Source organism: Lacerta agilis, chromosome 6 (genome assembly GCF_009819535.1).
Source record: "Lacerta agilis isolate rLacAgi1 chromosome 6, rLacAgi1.pri, whole genome shotgun sequence".
Taxonomy (NCBI): domain Eukaryota; kingdom Metazoa; phylum Chordata; class Lepidosauria; order Squamata; family Lacertidae; genus Lacerta; species Lacerta agilis.
In genome coordinates this window covers 74,467,454-74,489,541 of record NC_046317.1, presented here as the reverse complement: position 1 = coordinate 74,489,541, position 22,088 = coordinate 74,467,454, and the positions used below count along the sequence as shown (strand labels likewise).

Sequence of the window (22,088 nt, the reverse complement as noted above, 5' to 3'; positions counted from 1 at the left end):
GTTATAAATGGTACCTGGTGGATATTGTCCTATCTGCTGAGTTCTGGCCATTGTCCAATGAAGGGTGGAGACACATGGCAGTTGGTTCAAAAGTGTTCACTCTTAGTGTCTGTTCTCATTTCTCCGTCACCTCCGGCAAACAGGTTTCTGTATTCTTTTCAAAAACTGAAGTTAAAAGTTTTTTAAGGGTTTTAAAAAAGGGGGGGGACACTGTTTGACTAGGGGTGGTAATGGGGCAAAAACAATTATTTGTTGTCTATGGGAAGCAATGTTTCTCTTCAGCAGGCTTTCAGCTCTCTTAAAAGCTGTTACCTGACTCGAGCTAGTTGAGCTGATTTTGTTCTATTTTGAATTCCATGAGGATATTGAAAGTTGAGGAATCTATTCAAACAGCCTTTTAAGGTCCGCCCTAAAGGCACAATATGATTGCTGCCTCTTTCAGCAAATTTCATTCAGTATCGCTATGTCATTTTGCTCAAAATTCAACCCCTTGGCATTTACATAGAAATGAAAACTTCTCGAGTCAGCAGAAAGCAACCCAATGAAACTCTGTTTTGCCAGTATGACAAAATGGCAAATAGTTTCCGGCTCAGTGAGGAAACTGTTGTCGACTTTGCAGATATTTACAAGGAAGTTTGCTCGATGTTCATGGGTGCAATGTTTATTTTTCCACGGAGCTATTTCAAAGGAAGGCTGATGGGTGTGTGCCTACTTTCTTCAAAAGGTGAAAAGGCCACAAAGAATCTTTCTGACTGATAAATGCAGCTTGAGAAACAGAATCCCCAAATTCTCACATGCGGCAGCACTTTTGACTCATTCTCTGTCTTCCTGTGTTTTTGAAGAGCCAAACTAAAGGCTACATTGTAGACCCTGAACTAGTTTTCTGTCAAAATTGTAACGGGTGGAGGGTGATTTTTAGCAGGAAATGCGTGCAGGACCTTAAACTAGAACAGAAGCATATTGTAGACCAGGGGCCTGTGGGGTTAGTTTTTCTTCAGCATGGAAGTGGCCAGGATGAGAGAGAGAGAGAGAGATTTAAAAGCAAATATCATAGAATCACAGAATTGTAAAGTTGGAAGGGACACCAAGGGTCACCTAGTCCAAAGCCCTGCAATGCAGGAATCCCAACGAACTCATACATGACAGATGGCTATCCAATCTCTGTCAGAAAGTTCTTTCTGGTGTTCAGTAGGAATCTCCTTTCTTGTAACATGAAGCCATTGGTTCATGACCTACCCTCCAGAGAAGGAGAAAACAAGCTTGCTCCATCTTCCATGTATCAGCCCTTTAGATATTTGAAGGTGGCACTTAATTTGTGAATTAGCCCTACTTCAAAATAGTACAAAATCTGCTCAGCACACACATGATAAAAGCAGAGTTCAATTTGGATTAAGAACATTTAAAGAGCCCTTCTGGATCCAGTCTCATCCAGCATCCTGGGCAGTTCCCAACTAAAGTGCCCTATCAGTGCAAGAATTTACGTACATTTGTGCAACACAATGTGGTGGGCTACCGTATACGGCTGGTGTGGTGGGTCAACTTTTAACAGCAACAAAGACTCGGCAGCAGAGCATCTGCCTTGCATTCGAGGAGTCCCAATTTCAATTTTCAGCATCTCCTGCTGAGGCTGGGAAAGACTTGCCTGAATCTTCCTGGAGAGCCACAGCTCATCTGTGTAGGATATACTGAGCTAGATCTGATTTGGTACAAGGTAGCTTTCCATCTTCCAGTGAATGAGCTATTGGCAAAGATCAGAGTTGAACCAAGAACTTCTTGGCTCATGGCACATGCTATCTTGCCTGATTTCATCCCAAATACATGTTCACAACACAACATTGCCGTCTTTTCAAAATGCTGACTGCTAATGTTCTATAATGAGGTTTCCTCTCAGTTGTGATCAATTTTTCACTCCAGTTAATTGTTTCTATTATGTGTGTGTGCACTCATTATTTCTCTTTTTTTCTCTTTCACCATCAAAACATCCTTGGCATCCAAGCTTCACCATCATTGCCATTGTTAGTTGCAATAGCCAGACTGTCACCTGCATCTTTTCTGGTAACTGAGAAACCATCTTCACCAGCAAGTCATCTTACGTCTCCCAGCCTCCAACAGTGGTAATCACAAACATCTGAGATGACATTTCATGCATTCAATATCTTAGCCTGTAAGCTCATGCTACATTAACTTTAAATACATTCAATGACTGTTATGCAATCACATAACACTGTTGATTTGGGTGAATTGCGTTACAGCCACATTTGCATGTGGACATTAGCATGTCACTCTGCTTATTCATGATCAGGAGAAGGACTGTGGCTCAGTTGCAGAGCACATGGGTTGTATGCTGAAGTTCAACTCCTGGCATCCCTATGTTCCTGTATCCCACTTTGCTCATCTCCTAGCTCGAGTGGGAACAACCAGCACGTGAATGTAAGATTATGGTTTGTTTCTCCCCTGGAACAACATGAAGCCATTTGTTGGTTTATCGATCATGGCTTACATGAGGGAAACAAACCATGATCCAATGTTTGCACATGACAACAAGCCAAACTTCATGCCTTGTTGCTTCCAACCATGCTAGAGGAAGAGCAAGGCAGAGGCTATCTGCTCATTTACGATAAGCCATTGTTTATGTCTTACTGCGACATGCAAATGAGAGCTGTATATATTGCACATGGTTTGTTGTTGTTCTTAGGAAGTGTTATATTTTAGGTCAGTTGGAATCTAATGCCTTGAGAGGAATCTTCTGTCCCCTCCCTCGCACCTCTCATTTTTGTGTCCGGAGGAACCATTGATTCAAACCAGAGGCCTTTCTGCCCCTTATCTGAGGCTGCCACATTACCACAGCTAAGACCCACATCACCACAGCTGATACCCAGCCACAGGTTGGATCTGTGACTGAGCTAGGATCTGAATGATGTTCTTTCTCTGTCTACTGTTATATTCTATCCTTTCATGCTTAATTCTCCACCACTGAAGTTTTGACATGCAGTTCTTTGTTCTTAGCTGTAATGTAGCTACAACTCACAGTGCAGTCCTCCACGATGGGAAGAAAGTGTCCTTGTCCCTTCATTCTCTTGCCTGCATAATAGCTGGCCATAGAGGTCTGTTAGAAAGTCATTTTCTTGCTCCAGGCTCTCAAGTGAGACATATTTATTAAGCTCACCATCTTTGAGCTACCATATTTCTCCTGAAGGGCACTAAGCAGCTCCTTGCCTCCAGCCTTAAACCGCAGAGCAAGCATGGCAGAAAGGGAATATGAGCTTGAAATAAGGCAAGCAGCCTAGTCTTCTTTTTCATGGAAGTGAATCTCACTCAGTTCAATGGAGCTCAATCCCTAGTAATTGTGTTTCAAGTTACAGCACAAAAGTCGGTTTTCTGGCAAATGTATTAACTCCCCTTTTATGTTTAAGAGTGTATGTCCTTTCAGCACGCATATAGCATTTTTTCCCTTCCTAACAGAGGGAGTGCACCCCTTTGAATTCAATGAATTACATGCTGAGGGGGAGGATAATCAACCATCCCCTGAATAGCTCTTTGTAAAGATTACAATGATTATCAACTTTCAGTACTAGGGGAATGCATTAAGAAGAAAAGGGAAGTCGAATGCACAGCTGAGATGAACAGTAGTGTACATCTTAACTCACAGCACGTCATTGTTCTCAGGGTACTGTTACAGTCTTGATATGTGTATTCATTAGCCGTGCTGTATATTAAAGAAAGAAGAAGGGTGGAAAGGTTCTTTTGTCAGGCCAGGTCTGGAATTCATGCTTGTGTCTGGGAATGCTTAATACTAGCTACCGGTAGATCTATTTGATTCTACAAGGCTTCCACAGAATGGAAAAAACATTCAAAATCTATAAAGATAAATTGGAGGAGAGAAATTATGGCACCTTCACAGTTAAGGCAAAACAAGCACCCTTGTTTACAGTGCTACCACCAGAGCCCTTTCTATTACTATTGGGCAGAGAGGAGGGAGAGAACAGTTTTCAAAATTGCATTTGCCCAAAATGAATGTTGACTTCTGCTGACCTTCATCCCCAGTTCCCAACCTTCTCTAAAGGGAAAAAATGTGCTCAGAAAAATGCTCTGCTTGTGTTTTACAAGACTGATGGTGGCTCAAATTCCCTTCCATCATCTGTGGAAGCAGTGGGCGCTTCCATGCGGCAATTCATCATTGCCTTGGTGTTGTTCTTGCATGCAAATTTTGAGCAGCATTCACACATCATTATCCTGGGCAAAATGCCACCCCATGTTGTTTTCTCGTTTAATCCTGATTTACTATTTCTGCAGAGCATCCATAAGTAAGCAAAAACAAACAAAAAACAAACAAAAAAAAATCCACACACAAAATGACAAATCCGGTAGGCAAATTATGGAATGGTTGGTTTTTTTTTTTATGAGGATGACATCATGTGGCTGTTTTGTGTATGAACAGCAAGAAGTCCATATGTGGTAGTAGTAAAAAACATTATCAATGCATACTAGGTTGTGCACATTGTGATGAGGCACAGTATTGCATACTGTGAGCATGCAATTGTGCTGGCTGCCAGCTAGGAGTTTGCACTCGCTTTCATTCCAAACGGGATGACAGCTAAGCCAAGGTTTGGCTTATTGTTTCATCCAAACCGAAGGTCAATAAAATTAAATAGTTGGCCTACTCTCATCTGGTGCTGAATGCTAATGATTCTTGTCTCAAGGTAAGTGCTTGGCATTGTGCATATGTAGCTCAATGCTACCATAGTCAACTACACCTGAGCCCATTAAAATGAATGGGCTTACATGCTCCTAACTCTACATAGGTTTGGGCTAATGGACTGTACCTGTCTTTGCTCAGTTGATGGTCAGTTATCTTATGGGGCACTTCCCATAAGATTGTTGCTATTTTCAGGTAGGATTAAATCACATACTGGCAAATTCAGGGTGCACAAATAAATTTGATTTACAGCTGTTGCATAGCAAGCCCACTTCCCTTCAAATTGAACTTTTTTGATAAGGGAAGTGCAGTGGAAAGGGTGGGATGACTGTTGCTTGATGCAACAGCATCCAACCTCCCAGCAAACAAATCAGAATGAAGTTTGGTTTTAAGAGCCATCGTTGCCTAATCTCCCCATAGACAAATCAGGATGAATGCTCAGTGCTCTGGGAACCTCCATTGTAGTGACTGAAGAAAGATTGTGTGTTGCTTATTCCAATTGTCAAAGAAGAAATCTCAGAAAAGAAAGAAACTTTGTAATACTAGTAGAAAATGAACAGAGTGACAGCAAATGACAAGGTAGAGGGCAATACCCAAAATTAACTGGGACTCATTATAGGACTATCTAAAGAGACAGAGCTGGTAAGATTTCATTAAAAACTAGCACCACTTGGGAAATACTCCAGTTAGGATGATTGGCTGGAGAAGTCTAGAACTTTCCATCCATTTAAGAGTGTTCAGGGTTAGTTTAGGCATCCGAAACTAAAATATAATCTGTGCCATATTCTGAACTTTCTATTAGATGACCTGGCAGTGAATTCTCTCTCCCTTCCACCACAGATTATTAAGCAAATCTTAATGTTATTGACAAAGATGTAAACTCACTTGCTTTGTTTTTCTGCTTTTCAACCTCCAAGGTGACAAAGATGCTAGCTGTGGTGGTGATCCTCTTTGCCCTCCTGTGGATGCCGTACCGCACCCTGGTGGTGGTCAACTCCTTCATGGACCCTCCTTACCTGAACATCTGGTTCGTCCTCTTCTGTAGGCTCTGCATCTACCTGAACAGCGCCATCAACCCCATCATTTACAATGTGATGTCTCAAAAGTTCAGAGCTGCCTTCAAAAAGCTATGCAAATGTGGGGGGAAGAGGACAGAGATCGCCACTCAGTACAATGCTCCTGTCTTCTACAGCACCATGAAAGACTATTCCCATGACAGTTCTGAGCACAACATCACAGAACAAGAAGATCTCAATGGCTACCCATCATCAGCAAGGAGGAGTAAACCTTCCAAATAAATGCATCACACAATACCAGCTTTGGTAATGGCAACCGCCTACTCAAGTAGTTCCAAGAATGTGTGAACAGCATGCCACAGGCCTGATGTTTCCCTCTTGCCATTTGTACGTAATATTTATACAAGGCCAACCAGTTTGTTTTGCGCTATAATGTTAACTTCAGGTCAACCTTGGTCAGCATTTTGGATCATTAGGCGTTCTGTAAAGATTGTTGTGGCACAATGGAATTCCCTGTGACATGTGCATCTCATAATTGCACCCAATGTGCAATTACAATTGTGTCAGGGGAGACTGAGGGCAATGTTCACATACACCAACCCTCCCCGTTGGCCTGGCCCCACTGCCTTCCACACATTGGAGGGAATGGTCTGAAGGGGGAAGCAGGTCCTCCTCTTCCAACCTTCCCTTGCAGGGGAGGGACAGGCCAATAGGGATGTGATTGAGAGAAAATGAACTCCCCTTCACACAAGTGTAATCAACATGGGAGCAAATGCCAAAATAAAGCTAATACTTGCAGTATGTTACGCCTGGTTGTTACCTGCAGCAGCAGCTTTCACTGAGAATTTCGGCCTCACAATGGTCACCACGAAGACTTCAGAAAGAGCTAGTAGAATATCCAAGTTACTGTAACTCACTTTATCCCAAGGATGTTTCTTACATTAAGCAAATTGAGTCTATTTTGCTCAGTGCCGTCTGTTCTGACCAGCAGTGGCTCTCCATTGTTTTCGGCATAGGGATCTTTCCTGTCCAGAGAAGACATTTGAATTGGGGATGCCAGTGGTAATGCCTTCTGCATAAAAAAACAAAACGCTCTCTCTCTTATTACTTTATTGTGGTCCTTCCCTGCATGGCTTTGGTGTGATCAGGGAGAAAGGTCTGTCAGGGTGCCATTAGTTTGGGCTATGTCACCTTGATGCACGACCACTGTAGCATGTGTCATTTATAACATATCTCGAGCTACAAGGTTAATGACCCATATGACAGCACCAGGGTAGCTCCTTTATCACAAGACTTCTTCTTCTTCTTCTTCTTCTTCTTCTTCTTCTTCTTCTTCTTCTTCTTTTTTTAATATATTTTTTATTGATTTTATCCACTTACAAACAAACAAAAATAGGATGGTTACAATAACTTTACAAATATATAATAATTTACAAATTATATCACACCAAACCTATAAATCCTAAATCCATGAACTTCCCTTCCTTCATAATATGTCTTCTTTATATCTTAATTTATATTTCGCGCTTTGAATACCTTCCCATACATTTAGTTCCTCCTCTAGCTCTTATTTCTAGCTTTCCATCCTCTCTTCCAAAACTTATATAATTCCTATCTTTAAGTATTTCACCTCCTGACTTTTGTTTTATAACGCCATCTTCATTCTTATTTATATGCCATGAGTTATATACCCATATTTCATATCTTGCAAACCTTTTCCAAATATTCCATAAACTTTCCCCATTCATTTTTAAACGTTTCCTCCCCCTGTTGTCTGACTCTTATTGTCATTTTAGCTATTTCCATATATTCAGTGATTTTCTGTTGCCACTGCTGCACAGTTGGTATTGTCTTTTGTTTCCAGACCTGGGCCAGCAGTAGTCTCGCTGCCATTGTGGCGTAGAGAAAAAACTTCTGGTCTGAAATTTTAATCTCTGGTCCGACCATCCCTAGAAGGAATGCCTCTGGTAATTTTTTTAATGTGTACTTAAATATTTTTTTAAGTTCATTATAGATACTTTCCCAAAATTGCTTTACAAGATCACATGTCCACCAAAGATGAAAAAATTCCCCATCATTCACCTCACACTTCCAACAGTTTTTACTTCCTTTTTTATAGAGTTTCTTAAGTTTAATTGGAGTGAGGTGCCAACGGTACATCATCTTATATAAGTTCTCCTTCAAAGATGTACACGCTGTAAATTTCATACTTATATTCCATAGTCTTGACCATTTAACAAATTCAATGTTGTGACCGATGTCCATAGCCCACCTTATCATCACAGTTTTTATCTCCTCGTCTTTCAAATTCCATTCGAGCAAGTAATCATAAGCCTTGGATAAAATTTTTGTATTATTTTGAGCAACCTCCTTCTCCAACCATGACCTTTCTGATTTGAAGCCTTTCGTTTTTTTATCTTTTGCGAAGACGCTATTTAACTGATGATATTCTAGCCAACTTAATAGCCTTCCTTTGATTTTTTCATATGGCTTTATCACCTGTGTGTCACCATCCATTTCTAATAATTCTCTATACGTTATCCAATTCCTTTCTATATTTAATTTTTTAATTGCGAAAGCTTCTTGTGGTGACACCCAGCCTGGTGTCTTCGCCTCGAACCAGTCTTTGTATCTGGCCCACACCTGGTACAATGGTTTCCTAATTATATGATTTAAAAACCCTTTGTGTACCTCTACCTTGTTGTACCATAGGTAGGCGTGCCACCCAAATCTATTTTCTGCCCCCTCCAATTCAAGTATGTCCAAATTTTTTAATCTAATCCATTCTCCCAGCCAATCAATGCACGCCGCCTCATAATAGATTTTAAGGTCAGGTAACGAGAAACCACCCCTTGTCTTTTTATCCGTTAATAGTCTGTAAGCAATTCTCGGCTTCTTTCCTTGCCAAACAAATGCTGAGATGATTTTCTGCCATTCTCTGAAGTATTTCTGATTGGTTATAATAGGAATATTTTGATAGAGAAAAAGTATCTTTGGTAGGATTGACATCTTAATCGCGGCAATCCTTCCCAGGAAGGACAAATTCAGTCTTCCCCAGATTTCCAGCTTATTTTTGATTTCCTTCCAGAGTACCTCATAGTTATCTTTAAACAAGTTAACATTCTTTGTTGATAGCCAAATACCTAAGTACTTTATCTTCTTCACAATCCCAATTTCTGATTCTTTTTGGATTTGTTCATATTGTTGCTCACTCAAGTTCTTAACCATCATTTTTGTTTTGTCTTTGTTAATTTTTAAACCTGCCAATGCACCAAATTCTGAAATAACCTTCAAAGTCTCTCCAATGAATAAGTCTGGTTCTTCTATAGTAATTACAATATCATCGGCAAAGGCTTTAACTTTGTACTCTTTACTTCCATGTCTTATGCCTTTGATTTTTCCTGATGTTCTAATCTCATGTAGTAACACCTCTAAAGTTAGTATAAATAAGAGTGGAGAGAGTGGACAACCTTGTCTTGTACCTTTAGTGATGTTAAAATTTTCCGTCAATTCATTATTTACAATTAATTTGGCTTTTTGTTCATTATATATTGCCGCTATACCCCTCCTGAATTTGGTGCCGAATCCTAATATTTCCAAATTTGTTTTCATAAAGGTCCAAGACAGGTTGTCGAATGCTTTTTCAGCATCCAGGAAAATTAAAGCCGCAGGTTTATCAATCCTCAAATCCAAATACTCAATAATGTTTAACATTGTCCGCATATTGTTTTTCACTTGTCGCCCTAGAAGGAAACCCGCCTGGTCTTGGTGAATGTAGTAAGCCATAATCTTTTTCAATCTTTGGGCCAAGATATTAGTGTATAATTTATAATCATTATTTAATAATGATATTGGCCTATAGTTTTTTACGCATAGAAGATCTGAATCCTGTTTTGGAATTAGCGTAATATACGCCTCTTCCCAAGACCGAGGCAGTTGTCCCTTTTCCATTATATTATTCATGACCTCCCTCAGTGGTGAGACCAACTGCTGACTTCTTCTTCTTCTTCTTCAGCTTAAATCACTCAGCAGTAGTAAATACATTCCCTTAAGTTTTCACCTGGCTGCTGTCCTCATTGTTGCAGCTGATTTGCGTGTCGAGACCCCAAAGCCTCCCTCCCGGGAATGAAATAAAAACACCAGGACACAGAATATAAGGTTAATGTGATTGGGGAAAAATTTGGCCACAACTTTATTGGTTACAGCATGTGAGCGGTATTGGCTTAGGCATTGAGTGGACCTGACTATATCTGACTCCTGCCCGCAGAGCAGGAAGTCCAGTAAGGGTAAACCACTGATAAGGGGAGCCCCATCGATTCAGACCAACTCGAGTTCCCCTTGGGTTCCAATGGGGTCGTGGCATGGCCCTAGCCCCGCACCGGGCTTCGGACAAGATCCCACACCCCCGGATTCCTTTAACGGACTACCCTTAAGCTTGGAGGGGCAGGGTGCCATTAGTTTGGGCCATGTCACCTTGATGCACGACCACTGTAGCATGTGTCATTTATAACATATCTCAAGCTACAAGGTTAATGACCCATATGACAGCACCAGGGTAGCTCCATTATCACAAGACTTCCTCTTCTTCTTCTTCTTCTTCGGCTTAAATCACTCAGCAGTAGTAAAGACATTCCCTTAAGTTTTCACCTGGCTGCTGTCCTCATTGTTGCAGCTGATTTGTCAGCTGTTTTAGTTTCCCTACAGTAAATTTCCTTCGGAATAAGCATATATTTTGGTCCTGCACTGCTAGGTGTGTCGTGCTGTGTCGCTGTTTGGGTTTGGTTGCTGTCCGTTGTCATTTTTTTTCCTACGCAGGCAGCTATACCGGCGATGGATAAAAGGTCTTCCTGGTGCGCACCTGTAAATTGTAAATATTTGCAACTGTGGTGGCTTGATGTGCTTTGGGGGACGTACTCCAATTTGTACCATTTATTGAAACTATCACCGTGAAATGTAAATTGACCGATCTGCGTTCCAGTTGTAAAATGAAGCACGTTTCACAGTTGCTACTGTTTATTGGTTTATTGCATTTGTAGCCAACGTAGTGCTTGCCAGGTGTGGAATACAGCTGTATCCAGCATAGTCAATGGCCAGTGATGAGAGGTGTTGTAGTCCAAAATATCTGGAGGACACCCCATTGCTTACCTATGGTTCATGACGTTTGTATCCTGCCTTCCCTCCAGTAGTCCAATTAGTTCAACATTGTCTACATTGACTGATATACACAGTTCTCTCCTCACCTGCATTTTTTTACCCTCACCATTTGCCCTGTGAGGTAGGTTACGCTGTGACATAGTGGTCCAGGTCAACTACTGTACTGAACTTCATGAAATATAGGAAGCTCCCTTATACCAAATCAGAGCATTGGTCTGTACAGCTCAGTAAAATCCACACTGCGTGACAGTGGCTCTTTTCAGAAATTAGTATTTCCCGACTTTTTAAAAGGAAATCTGTGGCCACTGAGGCCTCATTTGTCAAAAGCCAGTGTGGTCCCATGGTTGGACTAGGAATGAAGTATTGGATTACTTAGAAGACCCACTTAGTAATAAATTATTATTTACATGCCACCCATATGACTGGATTTCCCCAGCTACTCTGGGCAGCTTCCAACAAATTAAAACACCGAGCGCAGTAAAACATTGAACATTAAAGACTTCCCTACACAGGGCTGCCTTCAGACGTCTTCTAAAAGTCAAGTAGTTGTTTTATTTCCTTGACATCTGATGTGAGGGCTTTCCACAGGGTGGGCTCGACTACCGAGAAGGTCCTCTGCTTGGTTCCCTGTCACCTCATAATGAGGGAACTGCCAGAAGGCCCTCAGAGCTGGATCTCAATGTCTGGGCTGAACGATGGGGGTGGAGGCACTACTGCAGGTAGATAAGATCACCCTAGGTAAGTTCACGCGTGTGCTAGGTGAGGCTGCAAAATGATGACTGATCCATGGTTATCTAGTCATGGTAGAATTGGGAAATGGCTGCGAAGGGTCATAACTCCTCAAAAGAGCATCTTCTTGGCAGATGGAAGGCCCCAGGTTTATTCTCTGGAATCTCCAGGTAGTGTGGTGTCAACACCAGGGGAAACTACGACAGTGAGTAGGTTTAGAAAAGGGCATACTTCTCAATAATCGTTATTTTGGGGAGAAGTGGAGAAAAAAAATTAGTGAACATGTGGCACTGCTGATTGCCTACAGCAAGTCATATTGCTACCGTGGCACTCCTGGCTCTAGTTGAAGCCAAGTGAATAACGGCACGCTGAGCAGCCTCTTTTGCAGCAGGGGAGATGTAGCACCACAGACCAGCTTTAGACTGCCATTGTCCGTGCTTTCCTCTGCTATGCTGACTGAACATGCAGTCCCACCTGCAGCGCAACTGAACGTGAGGCATGTGAACGGGGGCTGTGGAGGCTGTTTTGAAGGTCAAGTGCACAGCAGGAGTGCAACGCACAGGCAGAAAATCTGCTGCACAGATCTAACTTTGGTGAATTGATGCCATCTCTGTTTGTCAAAGTTCTTTGTTGTTAAATGCTAATAGCACAGAATGCAGAAGACAGTAGTGGCCCTGTTTCTGTTCACCTTTAAAAGCTTGTGCAATTTTTAGTCACTCTAGGAGATGCTCATTAGGCTGCTGAAAGCAGGCAGTTATCAGTAGGGTGGAGCGAATATGTCAATTACAGTTTCTCTCAGTTTCTCATTTTTTCCTATATTAACTTCAGCCCTCCGTTTTTGCATCAAAGGTGATTATTATTTTCTTACAAGGTCCTCACAAAAAGATCACCAGCTTAGTGTGAATTTCACCTAATATACACATTTTTCTTTGCATTTTTGCCTAACAAACAAGATTTTTGCAAGCAGGGTGCACTTTCACATATGTATATTCACCACGCCTGGAGCCTCCATCTGCTGTGGCCACCACGGCACAAAGTGGCCAGCTGAGCCGGGAGGTGCCGTGTCCAGCCTCCGCCTCTTCCCCCCCCCCGGAGGAGCTGCCCTCCAGCCGCTGCCCGCCTCCTCCAGCCCCGCTGGCAGCACCGTCCTCCCTAAAAAACTGGGAAATGGGGGGGGCGCCAGAGGGAGCTTTGCACCACGGTGCCAGGTATGCTTAAGACAGCCCTGGACATATAGATAATATTTCAGGACCTGCAGGTAATGTTCTGTTTGATATAATAAGTTCTACCCATCCTGGTGCTTTTGAAGGCAGCTGTCTCCATGAGATACCTGCATCATTTGGAATTGCAAGGCAGAGATCCAGGATTGCTGATACACGGCTCAAGTATAGCTCCCACTTATGGTTTGCATAGATATGGTATGGAAATTGGCAAAATGCTATAAACAGAAAGCTTGCTGCTGGCTTTGGCGTTTTTATCAGAGCAACTGACAACATAAAGGAAAGATACTCTGTTTTGTTAATCACACTAATGTGGGCATATTACATGTATTTTCAGTTCTTAGTTATGTTTAATTCATGCCAGAGCTTTACCCATGTTTGCTGTAATCAAGCTTCCATGCAAGTCAATTGGGTATCTGAAATATACAAAATGAGGGCTCATCATAGCCTACGTTAAAGTTAATGGAAAGATTTTAGCTTAGCTGAAACAGGTGCCTTGGTTATTTCCAGCACTGCAGGGTGGGGGGTGGCGGCATCTAAATTTGTTAATTCAACTTTATGAAGTTTGTATCCTGAGCTCTATAATAGACATCCTCAGACTGAGCAACCGGCAAAAGTCAGACCTGCAAGAAGTGTAAGTTATGGGAAGAAAAGAGGCACCCAGTTTTATAAAAGCAACTTGCAAGGTATCTTTTTTCAAAGAATGGAGCCCAAACAGAACCCCTGGGAATCAAGAGGAAAGGGTCAGCATGCTGAGGGAATTCTGAAGTTTGCAGAAGTATAAAATAAATATTATAAATAACCTTATGAAGAGGGTAAAGGTGTTTCAAAAACCAATGCAATTAAGACAGTATGATCGGTAGCTATGGAATGTTGCTGAACAAGAGCTCTCTGCTAAGGAGGCGAAGATACAAGGCGACATTTGTTGCAAGTCCTTTGGTAATGATTGGGCTGGTAGGGGGTGCAATGCATGAAGCCTGGAGGCGTCAGGGTTGTGCTTTTGGTTTTGGCAAGGGAAAGTGGGCACTTCCATACCACAGAATGGAGAGATACATGAGCAAAATGCCGGCCACACCTTGTCAAGTTTTTCTCACCAACAATGAGATCTAGGACTCAGCTATACAGATGCAAATGAAACATTTTGAATGTGTTGTAATGTGCAATATACAATTGCGACACTAGATGGCAACTGTGACCTATAGCAAATTCAATGCATTTTTCAAAACGATTATTTAAAAAAGCATTATAAAATAAAATAAAATTCCTTCCAGTAGCACCTTAGAGACCAACTAAATTAGTTCTTGGTATGAGCTTTCGTGTGCATGCACCCTTCTTCAGATACCTGAAGAAGATATCTGAAGAAGTGTGCATGCACTCAAAAGCTCATACCAAGAACTAACTTAGTTGGTCTCTAAGGTGCTACTGGAAGGAATTTTTTATTTTATTTTGTTTTGAGTATGGCAGACCAACACGGCTACCTACCTGTAACTAAAAAAAGCATTTTCACAAGCGTTTTTAACGTGTGCAGATTCCACCCTAGAAACTTGAAGCAATTTCAGAGCGAAAAGTTATATAATTGAGAACCTGCACGTGCCACCCCATTTTCATAGCTGTCAACTTTTCCCTTTTTAAAAGGGAAATTCCCTTATTCTGAATAGGATTCCTCACAAGAAAAGGGAAAAGTTGACAGCTATGCCCATTTTGGCCAAGACAGTTTCTATCCTGTGAACTGTAAACACCACCAATCAAGAGTTCCTAAAACTCTTGAGGTTAAATGTTACATATAAAACATTTCTTTACAAATTTTAAATTAGGCCAACATATTCTATATTTGAATACAAAACCAGCAGTTTTAAAACTCACATTTAAAATGTAATTCTCAAAACCCTTCTAAAACTAGTTCTCAAATCTCACAAAAACATTACAGCAAACATGGAATGTTAACTGTTAAAAATGCTTGAAACTCAGGATGCAGATCAGCTCAGGCTTTCAAAATTCCCTTAATGACAGAGGAGGTGATTGAGTTTGTGACAAAGCAGTGCATCTCTTCCCCTCGCAATAAGGTGTTTTTCATTCCTACCCTAGGGCAACAGCCGCAGATTTAATAAGACTTTGCAATCTGAAATGTCACAGAATGGCTACTATTCAGAAAGACAGAGAGAGAATATAAATGAAACATGGATCTCATTTTTAAAAGACTTCCTGAAAAGGAAAGATATGTCTCTATTGCACTCCCCCCCCCCACATAATATATATAAAGGCCACAATCCTATCCTCATTTTCTTCCTTCTAAGAAGACTGTACTGTAAAAGTCATAGTAAGTTGAGAGTTGCTGAGGGGCTGTAGATGGGATTGATACGAACCGGTTCCTTCTCCAGTTCAATCTGTTTTGCTCTCCCACACTGAATCTCAGGACTCTCCCCACTAATTAGTGCAGAATGGCAATTAGTGGGCAAGGTAAATTGCTACAGTCAGGGACATCCAGCAAATATGAAGAGGTGGAATCCTGCAGCGCTGAGCTCCTGCCCCCCTCCCATCACCATATTAATGCAATTTGTCAAAAGTTGTTTGTTTATTTTGCAATTCATGTTTTGAAAGAACTCCTGGAGCTCCTCAATCAGCACTTACTTGAGGGCATCCTAAGTTTTCTGTTCAGAGAGTGCTTAGAAGCAGCTCCTCATCTTCGCAAAACCAGTGAGCAGGAAATGGATGCAGAGAAGTGATCTCTCTCTCTCTCTCTCTCTGCCTCTTTCTTGCATATACTACTAGAATCTGGAGTTGTCCAATGAAGCTAAAGGATGGGAGATTCAGGACAAAAAAAAAAATACTTTTACCACAGAGAGAATATTCAGTAGGGACAAGGGTGGCACTGTGGTCTAAACCACTGAGCCTCTTGAACTTGCTGATTGGAAGGTCAGCGGTTCAAATCCCCGCGACGGAGTGAGCTCCCATTGCTCTGTCCCAGCTCCTGCCAACCTAGCAGTTCGAAAGCACACCAGTGCAAATAGATAAATAGGTACCACTCTGGCAGGAAGGTAAACGGCATTTTTGTGCTCTCTGGTTTCCCTCATGGCATTCCATTGCACCAGAAGCAGTTTTAGTCATGCTGGCCACATGACCTGGAAGGCTGCCTGTGGACAAATGCTGACTCCCTCAGCCTGAAAGCGGGTTGAGCGCCGCAACCCCATAGTCGCCTTTGACTGGACTTAACCGTCCAGGGGTCCTTTACAATTACCTTTTACCTATTAAGTGGGATTTGCTTCCAGAAGCAACTTAATCTCTATTCATGTATTAATAGGGATGGACATTATGATCGTTTCCATCCCAGTTCTACCTGGGGATGAGACTAAGTCTGTCTCCTCCCATTTCTACATGGATTTTAAAGGGAAAGGGTTGAACCTTTGATGCCCTATATGGCTACCAATTCCAGCCTTATGGTTTCCAGCCACATTTGATAAGTGGTGGTACGTAGTTCTACGACCTCTCTCATAGCCATAGTTCTCCACCTGCCACCATCTTGCTCCCTGCCAGAATTTATTTATTTTTTAAACTGCATTTCAAAATTTCAAATATTGGGGCCAGGATCACTCAAGCATGACATTTGAATTTTCTAGATTTGGGCTTTTGATTGGGGGGGGGGGGTGGAGTGCCTGCCACAAAACGGCCATTAATATAGCTATGGTGCTGTGCACTTGACCACAAACATAAATTGGCCAGTCAATGGACGGGAACTGGATGAGATCCCAGCTGGAGCAAACTCCCAAGTTCAATGGGACTGAGGATATGGGCTAGGCAGTGAGGAAACTGATACCATCAGTTATTTAAAAGAAACGTTTATCTCAAGTAGACAGCACAAGGGATTTGCTACACTTCTCAGCCTCAGAAATAGATCAGATTATTAGGACAGCTGCTCCCAGAATTGCACTCCCCGTTCCAAATGCCTCCTTCTACATTCCAGCTGGCCGCAAGGACATGGCCCTTTTATAAGAATTGATTTGTCAGCTCAAGACGTTTGTGAGGGGCTTTACTTTATGTCCCAAGAACTCTCTCTCACACACACAAAGTAAGGGCGGGGGAGAAATTTGATTCAGTTCACATTTAAAGGCGAATTTGCCTACCTGAAGAATCTGAAGAAGTGTGCATGCACACGAAAGCTCATACCAAGAACAAACTTAGTTGCTACTGGAAGGATTTTTTGATTTTATATTTTGTTTTGCCTACCTGACACTTCTTAAGACCATGTGCAAACTTGAAGCACGGCCAACTTTCAAAATTTGCACTTCTCCGAATTTTGCAGTGAGGTTTCCCAACCAAGTAATGTGTACTAAAAAAAAAAAGGTATATTCTATGGGAAAGTGCTCATAAATAAGTGTATTAGTGAAGATAACAGAGGAAATGCATTATATTAGAGGGGAATACTTGCAAAACTATTTATATTAGGCAAAATTGCATTAAAAAGTGTGTATTAGGAATAAAATATGCACTAAAATTCTGGCAAGATACAGAGATGTGGGGAGCCAAAGTCTGCTCTCCAATTCTGGGAAGATGGCATGAAGGGACAATTCAAACTTTGCACAGCTAACATGGGAAAGTGGATGCTTGGACTCACAAGAGATGCTCAAGCAGTCTGTGTTGTGTATTATCTACATATATTCTCCTTCACCCCATTCCCACCTCATGAAAGTTCAGTTTCCTCGTGTTGCCATCTTTCCTCCAGAAGGTACAAAGGCCACTTATTAATTTTAGTCAGTTACCAACACTGTTGCCATTCCTTTCCATCCATTCTCCAAACTGCTCTGTGAGAAAGGTCACCACACTTAATCTTGCTTAAAGGATGGGGAATTGAGAGAGGGAGAGAGGGACTTGTGCTGAGCCACTTGGAAAGTTCATGAATGAAACCGAATAAACCTCTGCTGTCTCTCTCTCATCTCTTACAAGCAAAAGGGGAACCCTGAGAGGCACAGACTTCTTCCTTGCACTCTTGTAGTGAAACAGATGAGTTCTGGAGGCACATGTTGCTCGTGCATCTCACTACGTGCGAGATCTGAACATCTCCACTTCACGTATTACACAAAACCACTTTTTAAAGGGGCAAACAGCTAGAAATCCTGGCAGTCACTTGAAATGGTACTTAATGAATTGCAAGTAAATTCCACCTTCAATATATTCACTTATTGTTCTTAGGAACCACCCACATGTAATACATCTGCTTTAAGAAACAGTTATACATATTTACACTGTGCACTTTCAGCTCCAACCTAACCATGTTTACTCCTGAGTAAACACAATTGATTTAAACTGGATTTACTTCAAAGCAAACATAGTTATAGGCTTACCTGCAGATGCCTGGTACTGTCCCCCAGAAGACGAGTGGGTAGCATGCTGTAATGGTTGGATGGTTGGCATCTCAAGGGCAAAGAAGCTGTCATCCTATGCCTTCCTTGGTGAGTAATTACCCTACATTAAGAAAATCCATGGTGTCATCTGTCTCCTTGACCCAGTATTCCCTGCCAAAGCAGTTTTGAAGCAATGCCAGCTGTTTTTTTCTGCTCTCCATTCTATAAACAAATGCTCCCAATTTGCTCCATTTGCAAGAATCGAATGTATTTTCATGCGCAGTCACTTGTGTGATTTGATGCCAGTCCTGCTCTGCTTTGCACCCACAATGCCAGGGCTCTTTTGACGAAGCCACGCGCTTCTGCTGATATCCAGGTTTGCATGCCTGAAAGCTCAGGGTGCCTAAGTTCAACAACCCTTTAATCGAGATACAGATTTGGATCATGGATCCAGAAATTCCAAATCCACACAGTCCTTCTGGTTAATCACTGGAGGTCCCCCTCCCTGGGATCATTTGAGATCCATTAGATGGTCACCAGAAGTATCTCATGTTTTCCCCAGCACACCTTGTTTATGCATAACACACAAACTAGGATGACCAGTTGGGGGACAGATATATAGGGCTCCTGCACCTTCCATTGTGTGCAGAAGAGGAAATTTCAGCAGGCATAAGCCACATGATTAGGTTTGCCTGATTCCCAGGACTGACTTGAAGTCTCCAGGCTTCCCTGGCCACCCCCAGGTGGGTGAGAGCACCTTTAACAATGTTTTATTAGGAAGACTGTATGTGCACCCTGCAGGCTTCAGCCTAGCAGGATCTGGCTGCAAATTAATGCATAGACTTTAGGCAGGGTTGGTCATCTGCCCTCCTTCCCTCCCCATCAGAGGCTGGGAAAATTAATCTGCTTTGTGCTAGTGTCCTGATTCCCCATTTCTGCTAGATTATTTTATATGCCATATAGGTAGACATGCACAACAAGTGATTGTGCACATTGATGCTAATGTTATGTGTTCCTATGAACTCTTAAAAATCTTTTCTTGTTATTTTCTTAATAAGCAAGAATGTTTTGTGACATCTTAAAGCGTAACAAATCATAGAACTGTGTAAGTGTAGGGAGTGTAGATAGCGAGGTCAGAAGGAAATTAAATGCATAAAGTTCTGACTGGCAGTTGTATTATTAACAAAAGCTGTTCACAAGAACAATTCACAACAGGCATAGGTTGAAAAGGTCTGCTCTTCATTTTCAGGTGCTATGCTGTGGTTAATGCTTAATGTGTCATACTTAATGACATAATCAGAGCCTGTCCCCGTGGCATCACAAGGACCTGCCCCATGACATCACTGAGGTTTGTGGCCTAAAACCTCAGAGTCTGGGATGCTCCTGACCTGACAATCCCATTCAGAAGTGCCCTCAGGCTTTTTAGTTTGGTTTTTAATGTGAAACTAGCATTTTAGCCTCCTCCTCTGTTTAGTTTTCTTATTGTCTTTATATGCTGGTGTTTGTAATAATTGGAATGATGTCCAAATACTCTGAGCAGACCCATCAAAATACATGGATTCAAGTACAAGGACTATTGATTCAATAGGCCTACTTTGAATAGAAAAGGTAAAAGGGAGAAACATGCTAAGAGAAAGGCACACTTGGCAAACCTTCACCGTGATCAACTCCTGCCCAGAAACCCATGTCCCCACTGTGGAAGGAGGTGTGGATCCAGAATTGGCCTCCACAGTCACTTACAGACTCATTGTTAAAACCGTGTTTATGGAAGACCATCTTACTCGGCTACGAGTGATCGCCAAAGAAGGACTTTGAATAGAACTAATGTTGGATATAAGCCTTGGGTTTTATGACAGGGGTAAGTAACTTCCAGCCCATGAGTCAAGTGCCGCCCTCTCTCCAAGTCAAACCCCTCAGCAGCTGTACTCCACACCCTCAAGTGCTTTTGCTTGTTTGGAATGTTTCCTTGAACTTTCATAATGCTTCTTGTTTAAGGGGATTGAAAGATGAGCTGGGGACCCCTATAGAAACCTCTGCCTTCTGCATAGTTGAAATGGAGCCTACTGCACAAGACAAGAGACACATTGTTCCCCTCTACCTAAGACCCCACCACCACTACTGGCATGCAATCCTTGGGGGGGGGTGTTTCTCTGAAGGGGAATGTGGCCCTTTTGCTGAAAAAGGTCCCCTATAACATTTTTATGGTGTGCCCTCCCTGGTATCAGTCCACATAGGTCTTTAAATGTTTTAAATAATAAACAAGCACACATATCAATTACTGCTGAGATGCTCCCACAATTGTGAGGCCCAAGGATATGATAATGATGCCCCCCCAGCTGTTGCTGTTGGCTACGGACTACCTGTGATGTCATAAAAGTACATGGCAGCTGAGTGGATATAAAGGTGGGCCTGTTTCTCTCCCCCAACAGAACACAGTGGGCAACAGCTCTGATATTCAGCACTGCCCGGTCTTCCACCTGGAGGAGAAGTGGCAGGTGGATGGAGGCAGTCACCTGGCTATGGGGTGCTGTGGTGTGACCATAAAGCAAGTCTACTTCCTGAGCGGGATCACAGCTTGAAGGCAGCTGATCTCCACAGTTGCATGCTGGCTGATGTCTATCGGTGGACCTAGCAAAAGCTGGCAGGTGTTGATGGGTGAAAGCTAGTGGAGATCACATTGGGAACCAGAGGATGCCACGAGGCTGAAGCAGGTTGGTGTTTGTGGATGTAAGCTGGTTGACATTCACATTTGGAAGCTGGTGGACAGAAACTGGTGGATATTTTTGGGTTAAAACTGGGGCACTGAGGTAAATGAACGGAGAGTGAAAGATGAGTGAATATGTCCATTGGGATTCCTCACAGATGTTGGTTGGCATATGCTTGTGTGTATGAATGGGAGGCTTCAAATGCAGGTAAGGCAAATTGTATGCGTAAATGTGGTATGTGATAGGGAACTGGTGGATATTCATGAATAGATGAAACTCAAGTTGCCAGGTTGAAATTAGTGGAAATTCACGTTTTTCTAAATGCATCTACCTGTAGTGGTCATTCTTTTTCTTCAAAGACAGTGGAAATATCTGAATTTATATATGAAGGGGGAAGCTGAAAATATTTTTAATAATAAACAAATCATTGTTGAGGTGCCTCCACAATTGTCAGGCCTGGGGAGGTTATGCTGATGCCTCCCCAGTTGTTGCCATTAGCAACAGAATGCCTCTGATGTCACAAAAGGACATGGCAGTTGAGGGGAAAGCCAGTTATTAGTTTCATGTACTTTTATACTACTGTTTGACTGGTTTCGTGTTTAATTTTAAAAACTGAATTTTGTCACTGAGAATCCCCAAGCCCCATCCAAAATAAACTTCATAGGCTCCCTAGGGTTTAAGAAGTTTTGTTTTAGTTGAAATATTTCTGCTGGGTCTAGTAAGGTGTCTACTTTATGATCAATCAATGTATATTAATAAAAATAATTTATAAACAGCTTAATAATATCATTAAAACAAAAATTCAGCACAAAACCAGTCAAACAGTAGTATAAATGGACATGAAATGAGGGCAGGATATATTGTTTCCCATCTCAGGTAGTGAAACATATTGGACAGGCCCTGAATGTAACAAACTGGGATTAACATTTTTCTGGATTCCTAGTAATAATGAGTTAATGAATGGGATCAATACTGAAGAAAAGGGCTGTTAAAATTTTCCTTCCACAAATAACAAGCAAAAGTTTGAAACTTCCCCAAGCACTTCATTAATTAATGCTGGCTTTGCATAATTGTGTTGTATAATCAGGATCTCTGTATATTTTCATTAATCTCTTCTCAGGGATCTTCAGTGCCCTGCTGAACTGCAGGCCATTCTCACCAGGAGCTGCTGATGGTTCTGCACAAGTGTAAAACTTTATACTTCAATTAAATACAGGATGCACGAGATTAAA

General features: G+C 41.9%; 1 protein-coding gene across 1 annotated transcript in view; it reads left to right on the top strand.

Moving 5' to 3' along the window:
• LOC117048966 (thyrotropin-releasing hormone receptor-like) overlaps positions 1 to 6,205 on the top strand; it is a 32,334-nt gene extending 26,129 nt beyond the window's left edge. The window contains exon 3 of the mRNA XM_033153473.1: positions 5,614 to 6,205. Coding sequence (XP_033009364.1) covers positions 5,614 to 5,994 — 381 coding nt within the window. The 3' untranslated portion in view covers positions 5,995 to 6,205. The remainder of the gene's footprint in view (positions 1 to 5,613) is intronic.
• Positions 6,206 to 22,088: the final 15,883 nt, after the last annotated feature.